The sequence below is a fragment of the Onychomys torridus genome, chromosome 15 (assembly GCF_903995425.1).
Source record: "Onychomys torridus chromosome 15, mOncTor1.1, whole genome shotgun sequence".
Lineage (NCBI taxonomy): Eukaryota > Metazoa > Chordata > Mammalia > Rodentia > Cricetidae > Onychomys > Onychomys torridus.
In genome coordinates, this window is record NC_050457.1 from 74,133,414 (window position 1) to 74,150,605 (window position 17,192).

Here is a 17,192-nt window from a genome sequence, read left to right on the forward strand (position 1 = left end):
GCAGATGGTGCCTATGAAAGGCTGGTAAAGACAGGAGGCCCACGACTCTGTCTAGACACACGGGTACAGCTGACTCTGTGCAGCCCTTCAGCACAGGACCACCTTAGTCACAACAGTGCTGACCCCAGGTGGCAGTGGTGAAAACTGACTGAGAGATTAGCCCAAGTTTGCACAGCTAACTAATTACAACCAATGAATGAAACAAAGACAACGTATTTCAAACTTCTAGTCTCAAAGATGGAAGCCCCACCACCAGTAACCCACTTACTGGGCGTCCCTTTTCAAGCATTCCTCTTTCACGCGAGCGTATTCCTGGTGAGTGTTCTGATACAGCTTCAGGGAACTCTAACAAGAAAACAGGAAACATAAGTATCTCCCCAGGAGCCATTGGTCATGGTACTCATTTGTTTCCCCATAAGCTAAATTCTCATCGGGCAGCACAACACTAACCAAGTACACAGCCAGACTGTCAGCAAGGCCCAGATGTCACTGAGCATCTCCAGGAGTAGGCTAGGTGCCCAGAAGACAGAGCTGACAGTACAGACAAGCAAATCTACACGACTCCAATCTGCACAATATACCACTGGCTTAAATACCAAACAGCTACTATGTCCCCTCAGCAATTACAGTAACAGATTCCAAGCTGATATCGGGCTCAGTAAGTGTTACACTATTACTGTCAGGAAAAGGAAAACAAGTTACTAATCAAAATTACTGGGAAAATGTATGAACTCATCCTCCATGATGACCCTATGGACTGCAAAGACACTGTGTCTGTGTTGTGGTCTGTACATGGCATTTCTCTAACCTTAAGAGCTCAGAGAGATGTGTTTCATCAAGCCCCTTTCACGAAGGATTTGACAGGATGGCATATTCCCTCAAGACGTGTCACCAGTGACTAAGAGGGTCTACCACTGAGGTCTGACTCCAAGGTTCACACTTCCTGGAGGGCATCCTACGGACATTATATAACCAAGAGAATAGAGGACTGAACACCGTGATTGGCTGTTTCGCTTGCACTGCAGTTAAACCAGAAAGATTCCTAGAGAAACAGGAATGCTGACATGTATAAGCACACAGTACATGAAAGCCCAGAAAACTACACATCACTGAAACCACAACAGAGGCAGGTGTATAATGGATAATAGCAATCTTCTCTGAAAAGAGCCAGAAAGGACACACACAGGCTGGTTAATAACCCAGACAGCTCCACCTCCTTTCAGGCCAGCCACCTAGCTAAAGGCTTCTACTGATAAACTCCATGGACAGGATGTGCTCCTAGGATTCCCATAAAGGACATACCAAACTTTACACAGAAAAGCATTTATAGCAGTTTGAGCTGATTGCTTCAAAGGACTTGACTTTGAGGAAGAGAGCCCATGAGAGGTCAAAGTATCAGTTTCCTACCTGAAGCATCCTTCCCAAGGCCCCACCTCCCTCGAGTAAAGGAAATGACCGCTGACCTGTGACAACTTGAGATATGTGACGAAAAGTGGCTCTGTGGACCTCACGGCCGAGAAACCAGTTTGGACTAAGAACAGTTACCCAAACCCCAAACAATCTGTCAAGACCATTCATTCATTAAACTGCTAAAGATCAACAAAGGTCCTCAAAGGACATTTGAACCCTACCAGAGAAGAGACCCTGAGTGCTGAGCTGAGGCTAGACCTGTACTACTAATGAAATCCAGTCCCCCAACCACTGTCACACAATGACTCTCCTACCACTCATTCTGAATGTCCACATGTTGTTTTCCACTTAAGTCAAGAAAAATTTTTAAATGAAAAAAAGGGGAGAGATAATGACTACGGGGAATATAAAACCACAAGCGTTTACACGTAACCCTTTTATACTTGTGCAGAGGCCCAGGAGTCACTGTAAAGCCACACATCTGCCAGAGCAGGGTGGTCTAGAGGAGACACAGAAGGGTTTCCTCTAGCACTCACATCCTCAATAACAGTAAACGTCCCTGAACCCCAGTCAGCAAGTGCATGAGTTAATCCTAAACGACAGTGACCCTCTACAGGAAAGTGGCTCTGGGTACCTTCTTCTCCTCCAGCTCTGCTCTCAGGGTTTCCAGCTCCTCTTGGCACTTCTGCAGGGGGGAGATTTTCTGAAGCATCTGCTCCACCTGGTGATGCAGCATGCTGTTCTCTCTGAAAATGGACAAAGCACTGCATCACTGAGCAGAACAGCTAGAGCGCTTCATTAAACACTAACTCTAAATGATTCTTCCCGCTCAAATAACAATCAGACTGCTTTTTATCTTTTAGGCATAACCAACTTTTTAATGAGACTGTACCAAAAAGTACCATCAGACACCAGTCCAACAATACACCAGAGAAGCTGTCTGAGGACAGCCTGCCAAACATCTGGCACATCCAATCTTCATCCTCCCCATTTGTTCCAATTAAGTGATATGGTGAGGCTCTATCTGATGTATAAGCTCATGCTGACTTTTAAGTAAACATAGTAATCTAAATACAATTGTAATGTAAACTGTAACATAAATGCAATCTGATTTATAACTTCATGTTGATTTCTAAGTGATAATTGTAGTCAGAGCATAAAACATCATTAAATTTTGTTATAAACAACACAAGATAAATGGCATTGAACAGTGTAATTGTGTGAGCAAAAGTAATAGAACTTCAGTTTCAGCTCACAGTGTGGTCAGTTACTGAAGCAAACCATGAGGGTTCAATTTGAAATCTATGCAATAAATACTTTTGAGGGATTTAATAGGACAAGGCAAAGCTGCTTGTAAGGGGAGTACCCAAAGCAGTTTAATTCGAGGCAGGACTCCCAGGCTCTGGCTTGCTATTTATCCACCTCTACCCAAGAATTCACAGGTGCAATCAACAGTTACAGAAGCCAGGCAGCTCACCTTCTTGCAAACTGCAGCTGTAAAACTTGTTAAAGAAAACTTGAACCTTCATCTTCTGATATTTGTCTAAAGATAAATTCTGTCTTACAGTAATCATGTACACCTAGGCTGGACCATAATGCTGCACAATATGCATACCCACATCTCTAACAGTGGTGAGTCTACATTATTCCTACTTACCAATGTATGAATCTGTGGTGGTGTGAACAAGAATGGCCCCCACAGGCTCATATATTTGAATGCTTAGTCAGCAGGGAGTGGCACTATTTGAGGATTAGAATGATTAGGAGGTGTGGCCAAGTGTGTCACTAGGGGTAAGCTTGGCTGTTGAAAGCTCACCCAGGCCCAGCATCCCTTCCCCTGACTCCTCTCTGCTGACAGATTAGGATGTAGCTCTCAGCTACTGCTCCAGCACCTGCCTGCATGCCACCATGCTCCCTACCATGATGATAATAGTGACTAAGACAGAACCCAAGTAAAAACATCTATTTCTCTACTAATCAACTGAAGGAAAATAATTTACAACAGAACCTCCAAACTTTCCATTTCTCAAACAGTCCAACAGACAAAAGTTAGGCATCCACAAAGCCACGTGGGACTACACTTCTTAAGATCAAGTGCACTTTCGTTCTCCTCAGTCCCACAGTGGCGGCAGTGCCCTCATGTGGACATGCTCCAGTCTTTCAGAAGAGGTGACACAAGGGATCCAATTAGGGAGAAGCTACATTAAGCCTAGACACTGGCGTCCTATTGGCAGGACGGTTACAGTTCTGAGTTGTAACAAATACACACTTGAGGGTGATGCCAAGGGTGTTATTAGATTCTGTAGCTGAAGCCAAATCTCTGTATCTCAAAAAATAACTGCAAGTTTTATCTACTTTAAGGAACTGTTCTAGGGTTGGAGATGTGGCTCAGTGGTTAAGAGTAAGCACACTGCTCTTCCAGAGTTTCCAGTTCAGATCCCAGCACCTACAGCAGGTGGCCAACATGGGTGCTGTGCTCCTGTGCACATACTGTTAGCATTCAGGCATCTGTACTGGCCTGCCCTTAGGGTCCTGACAGGACTTCAGGACCCATCCTCAGCTGCAGCCACTAGGAGCAGGCCAGTATTTCATATTTTAAAAATGGCGGGAAGGAGTCACCCCATTCAACAGGGCCCACGAGGGAGGTTTATGGAGGGGAAGGGAGAGAAAGAGCAGAGAAGGGGCACAGACTGGTCCCTGGAGATGAGAGCAAAAGAAGAGAAAGTGATGGGAAGTGGGCAAGGCCCACCTTTTTTAAGGAAACAGAGCAAGTGTGCACAGGGGTGCTCTTAGTGACTGCAGCTGAGGATGCATCCTGTCAGGACCCTGAGGGGCAGGCCTGAATGCTAACACATACCCACAGACACAAAATTAATAATTTTTAAGAAAAATAATTTTTTATTTAAATTTTGATAGAAAACTTTTAGAAAATCAGACCACTTATCTATCATGAGATTACAAACGTAATTACCAAAAAGTTTCCATCGTTTCTCTGCAGTGCTGGAAGATCACTGCTAATACTGAGCCTACCATCTGTTACTATTTTACTATCAGCAGCTGAGACAGCTGTTTCTGGACAGCACCTATGTTCAATGGAAGATCCTGCCCCTAAAGTCCTGTTGTATTTTCCATTTCAGCAGATAAATAAACTGTGGGAATTTCCAGTGACTTTTATTTCAATGTGAAATCTAGGCTCTAACGTCACTCTGACACAGATTTTACAACAGAAGCTCAAATAATCTGTGATCCCACAAGCTCAGGTGCCACAATAAATGGCCTCAGTACTGCAGACCATGGACTCGACATCTGCAAGAACAGGATCTGCTACAGGACTGAAAAAGATCAATTCCCAAACCACTTCAATGACCTTGGTTATTTTTAGTATATTTAGATACCAATCAGCAAGCACTACTGCATCCACAATAATGCATCCACTCACTTGATGTCACACACCCCCTATACAGGAGGAAAACCCACTCATTAAAAGCTGAAGACCATAGTAAGATCAGAACAAGCAACAGAAACAGGAGAGATGCTAGGCTGCCTCGATTCAGGATCCCTCATCACACACCCATTGCTACAGCACTAAAAGACCTGTTGTTGTCTGTGTTTGAGAAGGGTTCCCTAAGTCAACAGATACTGCCTTTTGAAAGATAATTATTAAAGGGGGGGCTCCTATCTTTTGAGTTATAACACATAAGCCGGTGCTGATACCCCAAGGGAAAAACAAGTGAAGGATATCGTCGCATTTCTTCTGATATTCCGTTAGCAGGTTACTGCAACAGAGAAAAGAGAAGTTAGGCTCCGGTGTCACTGGACAAGTATACCACAGAAAGCTAGGCTCAGGTCGCTCTACATGGCCTTTCTTCTTTGGTCCCCAAAACAAAAGCATGCTAGGCTGACATCACCTGGATTCCTAAACAACCCACAAGTATTAGGAGCTTTCAGTCTGAAACATGAGACTACCAAAGAATATTGAAAAGAATTAAATCTTGTAATGTAGCACAGATAGTGTGAGGAAATCTGACACCAGCATACAGAACACTTTTAGAGAGGGAGCAGCTTCCAAAATCTAACTTAGCAAAGATGATTTTCTACTAAAGCCTGTGTGAGCCCCTAAACAAGGGGTTCAATGTTTCTGAACCCACTGGGTCCACTGAAGGGCTCCAAACTACCACACACTTCAGCCAGTTGGACAGACTGGCAAGTCTTCCAACATGCAGGTATACTTACTCCGTATTAATAATTTTCTGTTTCAAGGCAATTAATGCTTCAACATATTCATTTAAGTTCTGAAAGAAAAAAGTTACAGTCAGCTATTTATGTTTCTATGGCATTTCATTACATGTAACTGTCCTGTAAAACATAAATATAAGCAGGTGGTTCACAGTGCTACATAAACAGAAACAGGCAATTTTCCTCATGTACTGTAGGACTCCTCTGCAGTCACGGCCCTGGCAAGGTTGCCTTTAAATTTTCTGACTACTGATGAACAAATGATAACTGCTAAGATACATTTGATTCTGAAAGTTTCTAGATTAAACCAACCTATATATTCAAAAAAAAAAAATCTTGACTTCAAAATTTAAGTCAAGCCAGGCAGTGGTGGCGCACACCTTTAATCCCAGCACTCGGGAGGCAGAGCCAGGCAGATCTCTGTGAGTTTGAGGCCAGCCTGGGCTACCAAGTGAGTTCCAGGAAAGGCACAAAGCTACATAGAGAAACCCTGTCTCAAAAAACCATTTAAAAAAAAAAAAATTAAGTCAAACGATATGCTACTTTGGGAAAGAGGTTCTGTTCTTATTTCCACAGGAAATGAGAGGCTCTGGATTCATTCTGAGGTAAGGAAAATCAGGTTTGATTGAGGAAAACCCCCTGAAAAATCTCCAATGGGAACAGATGGCTCAGATGATCCAAGATTTCAGAGTGCCTCTGCTGCAATTTCCTGAGTTCTGTGTCCAGAAAGGCTTCAAAGATGCTGGCTGAGATGATCTAGCCTCACAGACTACTCCAGCTAAGATGTAACCATTATCCTAAATCTTCTCTGGGTCCGCCAAAGATTACCAGTGCCCCCCCCAATCAGTCTAGAGAACTACACCCACATCCCCCCAAAAATAGATTATGGATGTTTGTCTTTGTTTAGGTGGTTAGTTACAAATTGTTACTGGTCATAGTCAAAAAAGGGCTAAACAAAAAAGTTCAGAGATCTCTTTCTAAAAGAAGGGGGAATATGATATAGAAATTATAGGGGAAGGAGGTAGGTTTTTTAATCTACTTTAATCCGCCCAAAAACAACTGTTGATCTCAAAATATTTTACATTGGTAAGGATTTTATAGTTTATTGATACAAATTTAAAATTAATGTTGTTATACTATATGCATATTTCTACTCTTGTTTAAGATACTGTGCTTATGTAGCTCATGTAAAAATGTAATGTATAATTTAAAAAATACAGATTAATAGTTAATCATCCATAATTGTCAAACTTAGTCATGTTAGGAATATTTTCAAGGCCATACACAGATACATTTAGATAGATGGACTTCAAACATTTCAAAGACCTACTGAATATGACATTTAACATGTTTAATAACCTAAAAGGCTTTTCATGACAATGAGCTACATCTACTCTTGACTTCACTGATCTACTTCAGAGATGATGAGCATTGAAGAAAGTCCATATGGAGTTTGCTTTCTTTATGGCAAAAGCTAGCCATGTGGGCAAAGAAACCGCCCTTGCCTCAATTGTTGACAGTTACTGTCCAAACTGGACCCATAGGACACAAAAGAAAGTGACTACCAAACTTTGCCAAGACAAGATAGGACAGTCCTTCATTTTCCTGACAAAGAAGTCTGTCCGATACTCCAGGCCTGTAGGCCAAAGATGGATGCCCCAATGTTACAGAGGAACTTTGGGTGACTGTCCAGGCAGTGAGATGTCCCTGTTATTAAGTAACATTTCACCCTTCTAGGTCTTTGCCTTAATTCCAGAGGTTGCAACACCATGTTTGGTTCAAACCCCCATCCCATCTCAGCTGCTGTCACTCTACTGAGTGTTACTGTTTTCTGCTCTATGTCCAGTGTTCCCAACAACGTTAAAAATGACTCCAAATCCTGTCGCTCTTTTCCATTAGACCCACGTGAGCTGTGAGGAGCAGTCTGCTTAGTATCAATGGCTGAAGAAGCATTGTCCTCTCCTCAATAGTATGCTCAAGTTCTCTAGGCTAACCTCCCCACCACTATCCTACCTCAGAATAACCTTGTCTAGAAAGCTCTCTGCAGATATCATCAGGTTAAAATAGATCAGAAACATTAGTGAGCTCCAACTCAGACTCACTGGGTCACAAAGGAGGAACAGCTGGTGTTTGCATTGCTTTGTTGAAAGCACCTAAAATCACACAGGAACCACTGTCTGCACACAACCATGTGGGAACCACTGTCTGTCTGCACACAACCGTGTGGGAACCACTGTCTGTCTGCACACAACCGTGTGGGAACCACTGTCTGTCTGCACACAACCGTGTGGGAACCACTGTCTGTCTCCACACAATCATGTGGGATCCACTGTCTGTCTCCACACAACCGTGTGGGAACCACTGTCTGTCTGCACACAACCATGTGGGAACCACTGTCTGTCTGCACACAACCGTGTGGGAACCACTGTCTGTCTGCACACAACCGTGTGGGAACCACTGTCTGTCTGCACACAACCGTGTGGGAACCACTGTCTGTCTCCACACAATCATGTGGGATCCACTGTCTGTCTCCACACAACCGTGTGGGAACCACTGTCTGTCTGCACACAACCGTGTGGGAACCACTGTCTGTCTCCACACAATCATGTGGGATCCACTGTCTGCACACAACCATGCAGGAACCACTGTCTCCACACAGAGCACAAACCAACAGGGTTGAAAAACAAGAAGACAGAATGCAAACTGTGTGTCAGCTCAGAGTCAGAGTGAGACAAGACAGCAGCTGGTCCAGGCACACTGCGTCTCAGCAGGCTGCTCCATGCTGTTTCTTCTGGAGGTGAAGGAGAATGCAGCCCAAGCAGGAACCAGCTGCAAGTTTTCTGTCAAGCCGTGGGGGCCAGCTCCAGCTTTCCACTCTGAGGGAAGTGCTCCTCTGCCATCCAGCAGCAAGCTTGTCTTCCCAAGGTGTCTACTCGACACACACACATGCTCCAGTGCTGACCCCTGATGACCTAAGGCATGGGGCAAGGAGCAAACTAATGTGAAGATGGCCATGTGTCACCCCAGTCCTCTATCTTCCAGGGAGGACAGAGGTAAGATCCAAGTGCTGGTGCCATTTACTCCTCCATCAGTAAATGACTCAGCCATACTACTATACACCAGTCCAGAAGGCCCTGCCTACTCAGTTTGAAGCCAGCATACTCCACCCCCAGGCTCTTAATGAACCACCAGATTCCCAAACCTAAGCTCCAATGAATGGAAAAAGAGAAACCAGAGCCAGACCTGAAGTAAACAAAAGTGGACAAGAAAACCTCACCAGCACTAGCACAATGACATAAATGAGGGCACACTGGAGAAGCCATGTGACAGTTAAAGGGATACTGAAAGCGCTCAGAAAATCAAGCACTAGGACACCTAAAACAGAAAGGAATGGCCCGTGCTGCTGAGGATGTAGGATACTGGCCCCCAATCACTCATGGATGACAGGACATTAAGCAGTTGCCACAGGACAAAGCATGACACTCCTGGGTACACACTCAGGAAGAAAACATATGCCATGGCAAGTCCATAGTAACAGTTACAGCAGCGCTGCTCATACCACAAACAGAAACAAAAGCTTCAGGCCCATTACAGGATGGAAGGTTGAGCCGCCTAGTACTGGCAATGAAAATCAACCAGTGATACAACTACCACAGGAACCCTTAGAATGCCGTGTTAGATGCAACACCCTGGGAACTAATTCCAGCCATGTAAATTGTCCACACCAAGCAAAGCCATAGATGAGAATTTGGCAGGCAACACAGGGAGGGGGGCTGGGATGACTGCTGGCTGGGAAAGGCTTCCTTGAGGGCAAGCGGGAATGTTTCAGGAGGCGGCTGTGGGTAATCACTCAACTGGTAGATGTCATTGACTAATTGTGCACATCAAAATAATACATTTTATACTAGTTAAGTTATAGCTAAATTATAACCAGGAGAACATAATTACAGACTCAAAAGTTCTGACCACAGAATTCAACAAAAGGTCCCAGAAAAGAAAGCAAACCCAGAGATGGGAGAGAGAAACAGACACCGAATATTGGTGTCAGAGGAAACAGTCCCACAGGCCCAGTGACAAGTGCTCTTGGAAAGACAGACAGACGTGGGAGACAGTGTTCCATTATGTAAGGGAAAGGGCTCCTCCAACATCCAGCAGGAAGCCTGTGGATCCCAACAGGACACCACCCTTGGAACATAGTTACGATTTTACAGTGGTGGAGACAGGGCAAAGACCTTCTAAGCCCCTGAAGCTGAAAGGTCCTCACTAGAGACCAGGGCCCTACAAAAAAGAAATTCAAACTTCTGTATAAGAGATATTTTCAAATCTGCCAAGTCTCCACAAGCTTCTGCCCTGGGACATCCTTGCTCAGAGAGGTACCAAAAGATGTGACCAGGTCTGCCAAGAGCATGAACCCAAGAGTGAGGATGATGGAGAACACAAGTGTAGGTGTGTGAAACAAGCCCTGACCAGCAGGAGAGGCGGTGGTAGGTTCTGGAGAACGAAAGCATTAAAGGTTGGCTTCTCAGACAGTACACATCACCTAGCAGCCCAGGTGAGTCTGGAAGCTGTAGCTCATCCTACCTTGGACTTGGGTGTGCTGGGACTGCAGGTATGTGCCACTATGCCAGGCTGCCCTGAAGGGCATTTAGGCAAAGCTGGCAACAGGAAATGGCATTCCTCATCACTCTGCAACAGAAATGCATCTCTTTTTTCTCATTTTCCTTCTAGTTCTTTGCTACTCCATCTGGAATCTTTCCTGCCTTGCTTCCAGATGCCACACTGTAATGTCAAGTACTATGCCAGAGACAGCAAACAAACCTTAGCTCCACATTCATGTGAATCTGCACCACTAATTCTCACTCCCTCTTATTGAGTGATTGGACAAAGTTTCTTACCATCCACCTACTTCAAGTGGGGAACTGAAAAGCCTAAGTTAACAGGAGACAAACAGGATCAGCCACATTAAGTGTTCAGTCCACTGCAATCTCCAACATACAGTAAATATCACATTTAGGATGAAAAGAGAAAAATATTGTTATTAACCTTCAAGGTCAAGTTGATGGATTAGCTAGGAGACACACTACAGAGTGCCTGTGAGGGCATTTCCTGAGAGGTTTTAGGTTTTTTTGGTTTTGCTTTTTGTTTTTTTTGTTTTTTCGATACAAGGTTTCTCTGTGTAGCTTTGTGCCTTTCCTGGAACTCACTTTGTAGATCAGGCTGGCCTGGAACTCACAGAGATCTGCCTGGCTCTGCCTCACAAGTGCTGGGATTCAAGGTGTGCACCACCACTGCCCGGCCCTGTTCTGAATGTGAGCAGCACCACCCCAGGGGCTAAGGTCCCACATGGAATGACAAGGAACAAGCCAGCTGAGCACTAGCACTCCCCCCCCAGCTCCCTCACTGCTAGCACAGTGTGAGCACATGCCTCATACTCCTGTTGCCATGGTTCCCCATGAACTGTATCCCCTCCAACCAGGACCAAAACAAATGCTCCTTAGACTGGTTTGCTACGTGTTTTCTCATAACAACAAGCACAACTAAAACTAAAGCCCAATCACCAAACAGGGTATGTAGTGCACGGCTGTGACCTCAGCATCTGGGAAGTGGTAGAGGAAGCATCAGGAGCTTACGTACCTCAGCTCCACAGTGAATTCCAGAGCAGCTAGGCCAGCCGCACTATACTATCTTTTAAAATATTTATGAACTAGGGCAAACAAGAAACCATGAAGGAATGCAAAAGTAATAACATACATTAGAGCATATACCTGTGGCCTGAATTAACCTATTTAACCTGAATTAACATGTGGCCACAATCTCAACCCCACTAACTGAAGTCCCGCACACTAAGAGGATGGGCAGTGATTGTGGAGAGACAGGGGCAGCATGAGTGTACCATCCTCAGCTCTCAAGATTAGAAATCTAGACTAAATGTCTTCAACTAAAATAATAATAATAATAATAATAATAATAAGTAATAAATTTACTAAAGACAAGAAGGTTCATTATAAAAATGTGCATAATGTAAGCAATTAAAAAACCCAGCACTTGGGAGGCAGAGGCAGGCAGATCTTTGTGAGTTTGAGGACAGCATGGTCTACAGAGCAAGATCCAGGAAAGGCTCAAAGCTACACAGAGAAACCCTGTCTCCAAAACAAAACGAAACAAACAAACAAAAAAAAATGGTGTCTTTTGCAAAGAAGATACAGGCAGGGCTGCAGGTTGTCTTAATAGAACATGATATTCAGTTTTCTCTCTCAACTTTGACCACATATAACTCTGGCTTAGAGAAAATAAATGGGGAGGGGGGACTTAATACCACAAAACGTAACATCTTAGAGCAGTGATTCTCAACCTGGGGGTCAAACAACCTTTTTACAGGAGTCACCTAAGACCATCAGAAAACACAGATAGTTACATTACGATTCCTAACAGTAGCAAAATTATAGTTACAAAGTAGCAATAAATACTTTATGGTGGGGGGGGGCACCACAACATGAGGACAAGGGTCACAGCATTAGGAGGGTTGAGAACCACTGTCCAAGAGGGAAAGGAGAACCTTCCAAATTATCTGTCTCAGCCCCTTTTGTACTACTCCCAAGGCCTGCGTGCATGTCAGTGTGAAGAGTCAGACATCCAGATACCACCCACCAGTGTATACTGCAATGTTCCTAATTGAACATTTTTTTTCTCCTTGTCAAATCTGGGTTCATTTACGCTGTTTGGAACTGAACTCTCTGAATAGTAAGATTAACAGAGTATGATGGGTTCAGGGCCCTCTGGGTCCTTCTGACCTACAAGTCCTGTGTGCAGGTGGGATCCGCTGCTCAAGGTAGGGGTGCTCTTTGCAAAGGGAAGAGGGTGTTCTCTGCAGGTTTCCCTGATAGTTCTCTCCAAATTCATGTTTTCTGCTCCACATGTGGAGGATCCTGTAGTGAAATACTTCTGACCAGTGTCCTGCTCTGGGAGTATCTGTGGCTTTTACAAGCAGACCAATTCTAACACAAAAGTGCAGAGTCTCAAATGCTCAAGGTGTGTGTGTGGGTGGGGGGGGGTAACTTCCAATAATCAATTAACCTAAAACTATGTATGCAATTCAGGGCCTGCCTAATTTACACAGTACCATCAGATTCAGGCCTCACACTGTTTTTTGTGACTGCTGAGCTACAGATCAGTAACAAACTACTACAATCCAAAGGTCAAGAGTCACCTATGAAGCTATCAGGAGATACTTAAGATGTCAGGAAGCATGGCTGCCTTTAGATACATTTCTGAGGGAGTAGATCAAAAAGGCAACTGTTTCTTCCATTCTAAAGGAAACAAGGGCCAAACAGACATGAAGATGTTCTGCAAGCAAGGGACTACTCAGTTCAGAACAGGAACCTGCTGCCATAAGGCTCTAAGTCAGACGGAAGAGCCAGCACTGCAGTTGGTGCCACTGTGAGAAGACTATGTGATGGACCTCCTCCATCGGATCCAGAAGTGTAAGTGGTTTAAAACTATAAGGCTTCTCTCCTGCACAAGTTTAAGCTGCATATAGCAAGCACTTGCTTGCTGTGGCAATGTCCAGTCATCTTTCTCCTCCCAACAGGCCAGTGACCCACTTCCTGTTTAAGTCTCCTTATCTCTTTCCACCCCTCCCCATTCCACACTTTCTTCAAGAGCCCTGCCCCAGCAGCCAGATTCTCTTAAGATGCTAGTGGTTTTCAAAACTTAAGTGACTCAAAGGACTACCTAACCCCTTCCCATGAAAAAGATTCTTACTATGAACTCTGCACCCGTAGAAACCTAGGAACTGGCTTCCACTTCCTTGGAAGTGCATTAGGACATTTCAGACACTTTGCAAACATCTGAAAATGGCTAAAACTCCCCAGTCTAATGTGATTTTAAAGCTGTAGCCCCATATTTCCAACAGTCTTTCTTCAGCTGGCTTCCTTTCTTCCTTCCATCACAATTCACATAGTTATTCAAAGACTGAAATCTTAGTACTTTTCACTTCCAGACATAAGACCCAGCCTAACAGGCTTCACCCTGTCTTGCTTCTTACACTCAAGAGCCTTTTCTTGTTATCATTTCCTAGAGCTTCGATGAAGTCTGTGCGGTAATACTCTCACTAGATCACATTGGTGAGATAATTTACCTTTAGCCAAACCCAGCTTCTATTCATCAACTCACTCTGCCTTCCACGTGCACTGCACACTTTTACTCTGGTCAACACTTTGCCTCGGTGGTGTTAACAGACAAAGCTTCCATCTCTCAACACATACAGGAAATGAGCATAGAGCCTCGCTGTGAGTCTCTATGTCAGCTAGAGACCCATCTTCCCTGACTCACTTTGCAAATTAAATAAGTGTTCCAGAGACAGAACTCACAGCAGTCTCTGGAACACTACTGCCCAGAAAAGTCTTTTCAAAAGCTACATTCCTACTGTTAGGAGCACAGCCATGGATTCTTTACTCTTGTCTATGGCTGCTTTCACACCTCAATGGCAACTGAGAAGGTGTGAACAAGTCCCAAAAGCCCAATAATTTACAATCTTGCCCCTTAAGGAAAAAAGTTTACAGACCAGGCCTATAGAGATCTAAAGGAACCCCTCCTCTAATTGCTGTTATGGAAACCAAGAGTGGAAGTGTGTCCTGAAGAGAGGGGAAAAGAGTGCCCTCGGGAAGTGGAAACAGTAGCTTCTAGGCCATAGGTTGGAATGCTTCCTACAGTAACAATGGTAAGATTAAGAACGGTGAAATCAAGAGAGCCAGTAAATGGATGCAGGCTGTCAGAGAAGGCAGGGACCAGGATGGTCTCAAGCAACCTGAAGGTCTCAATGCCTCTGCTGGTTCAACAGGACAGAGACTCCTGGTGGGCAATGTGTGGAGGCCGCTCTCAGGAGGGCAGAGAAGCACAGTTCACACAGCTGTTCTGTGCAAAAGCCTCCAGTGACTCAGAGAAGCCCAAGCCCATACACTGGTGTGAGGCTCACACAACCAGGGCTCTTCTTGCTGATAGGAGCCCTGCAAACCCTAAACCCTCAGTCTCACTGGCTTTCTTGCTGTCTTAGTTTTGGTTTTTATTGCTCTGAAAAGACACCAGGACCATGGCAGCTCTCAAACTACCACACTTGCTCTTCCTAAGCACACTGGGAAAGCACCTACTCCAGGCCTTGAGGCATCCACTAAGATATCTGTCTCCAAAGAAATCAACATAACTCATTTTCTTGCTCAAATATGATTTTCCCAGAGACCACAACATCCCAGCAAGTACCATCCTGGCCCTTGCGTACTCTTCACTCCTATTTTTAACTCTATTCGTACATTACTTCTAATATAATTTTCCTCTGCTTCTAACATTGCTATAAAACAGCAGGGGGTGCAAAAAAATTCTTTGAGTGAATGAACAGGCTCAAAAAACAAATATGGCCTATTAAAGATACAGGAGCAAGCTACTGAGAATCTTGGAATGGAAATAGAGGATTATAAGATGCCCTCACAATGTGGACTGGCTACAAAATGCCTTGATTCATTCATTTTCTTTATACAAGAGTGCCAACATATGCCCCCCATCTCCTATTCCCAGAACAACTGGAATATATAAATCGGTGCCAAGACACTGCACTTTACAATAAAAATCAAGCTTCTATGGATGGCTACGTTGTCTGCATCTCTTCTGACCTCGTCTCACCAACCATGAGGCTTCCACAGGCTTTGTTCATTAAGCATCAAACATGCACAGCTCTTTCTCATCACAGAAACCATTCCACCTGTTAAAACCACTCTCCAGAGCTGCTCTTTCAACACTCACATCTGCCACGGCCTCAAAAACACCAACTCAGACATCTTGACATTGTCCATTATTTTCTTACCAACATCTAAAATCCTGTCAAGTGGTATTTGCCCACGTTCACCTTACTCGTGTCCACCTGGTTCACCAGAATGTGAACGGTGTCTACAACACGAAGCAGAAAGAGGATGAGGTGAATGGGAGAAGGTGAATGGGGTGAACTGGGACTATTTCCACTACATCAGTAAACCCCACAACTCATCTGCAGCGGTTATTGAGAACAGAGCATGCCACTGTAACAAACTACCACTATGTACACATCTTAATGGAATATTTAAATCAGACAACTAACACGTTATTTAAGCTACGCTGGATGGTACTTTAATAGGTGTAAAATGAAATGCAGCTCCCGAATCGTGAAGTCTCGTGACCCGGGCACGCAACATAAAACATAAAAGCCCTGCCTTCAAGTAACAAATGACTAGGAATGCAAGAAGGCCTTCAACCCAGAAAGGAAGGAAGATTCCCTCTGCACTTGGGGTCACCCACCAACCCAACTCGGCCCTGCAAACCCTGAATCTGGGCAGAGGAGGAAGGGGCCCTGCAGAGCGCATTCATTCGCCTGCCACCAGCATCGCACCAGGTGGACCAATTCTTGGAGCCCGTGACTAAACAAAGCACAGGCACCCGCTCCCAAGGCAGCGCCAAAGAGTCGGCCGGAGATCGTCGTACCTGCTGCAGGGAGGCGCAACCCTGACACCGCGCGAGGTCGGCTGGCCCCCGCGCCGCCGGGTGCGTTTCGCCGGGCATCATGGTGCTGCGGCCCGGCCTGCAGGGCGCGCGTTCACGGGCCCGCTGCCTCGGCCCTGCCCCGCCGCCCCGGCCACCTCCAGCCTGGCCGCTTCCCGCCGGGCGCGGGCAGGTCCATGCGTGCTCAGAGGTCCCCGTGGAGGCGGCCTAGGGCTCCGACCAGCGTAGCAGCCCGGAGCACTGGGGAGCGGCGTAGCCCGGAGGGCCCAAGCGCGACCACAGCACACCAGGTCCCCGCCCCACCCGGGCCCGCCCCTTCTCTGGGCTGTCCCAAGCGCCGCCTGAGCAGAAAGTCGGCGCGGAGAGGGGGGCCTCCACCAAGGACAAAGCCCTAGGGCGCGTCCTTGGGAGAGCTGAGCAAGAGCTAGGTCCTGCCACGGAGGCTTGTCAGTCCTCTCCAGCCTGCCCGCCGCATTACAGGCTCTGCGTAGACACCTAACTCCTTTCTGCCTCTAAGGGGCGGGGTCTGTGATGCCATTAGGACGCAGCCTTACGTAGGAGGACCCTAGCCTAAGGCAGGAAAGTGCAACAGTTACATCCAGAGCCGCAATGATCTCCCGCTGGGCTTGCACGGGGCGTGGGAGGGGGTGGGGTGGGGAGGGTGGAGGGGACGGAGAAAGGACTACAATTCCCGGAGTGTCTTGCGGCAGGCGGGGACCGAGAGCCTCCTAGGCTAACCCGTGCTCCTAGGAGACGAGTCCCAGATCTGATCTGTGGGTCCTGTCTGCACACAGCCAACCCCGGCAACCTCTCTGAGCGGTTTCCCAGACACGGCCGTGCTTATCCTGGAGAGGTTGAAAGGTGGTAAATAAATTCTCATTAGGCTTTAAAGGCGGCTTGAATTCAGGGTTGGAACTCTCGCTGACCTCCCAACATTGTACCCACCGCCCTCAGATACGTTCTTTGTTGCCATTAAGTATCTACTTGGAGGAGTCTGGCCGCTCCTCATCTGCTGGTTACAAAGT

At 45.7% G+C, this 17,192-nt stretch overlaps 1 protein-coding gene across 1 annotated transcript in view; it reads right to left on the bottom strand.

Annotated features, from left to right (window-relative positions):
- Positions 1-16,469, bottom strand: part of Ice1 (interactor of little elongation complex ELL subunit 1) — a 50,907-nt gene extending 34,438 nt beyond the window's left edge. The window contains exons 1-6 of the mRNA XM_036207012.1: positions 16,150-16,469; positions 5,644-5,702; positions 5,152-5,186; positions 2,888-2,906; positions 2,045-2,156; positions 269-345 (exon numbers count right to left, since the gene is read on the bottom strand). Coding sequence (XP_036062905.1) covers positions 269-345; positions 2,045-2,156; positions 2,888-2,906; positions 5,152-5,186; positions 5,644-5,702; positions 16,150-16,230 — 383 coding nt within the window. The 5' untranslated portion in view covers positions 16,231-16,469. The remainder of the gene's footprint in view (positions 1-268; positions 346-2,044; positions 2,157-2,887; positions 2,907-5,151; positions 5,187-5,643; positions 5,703-16,149) is intronic.
- Positions 16,470-17,192: the final 723 nt, after the last annotated feature.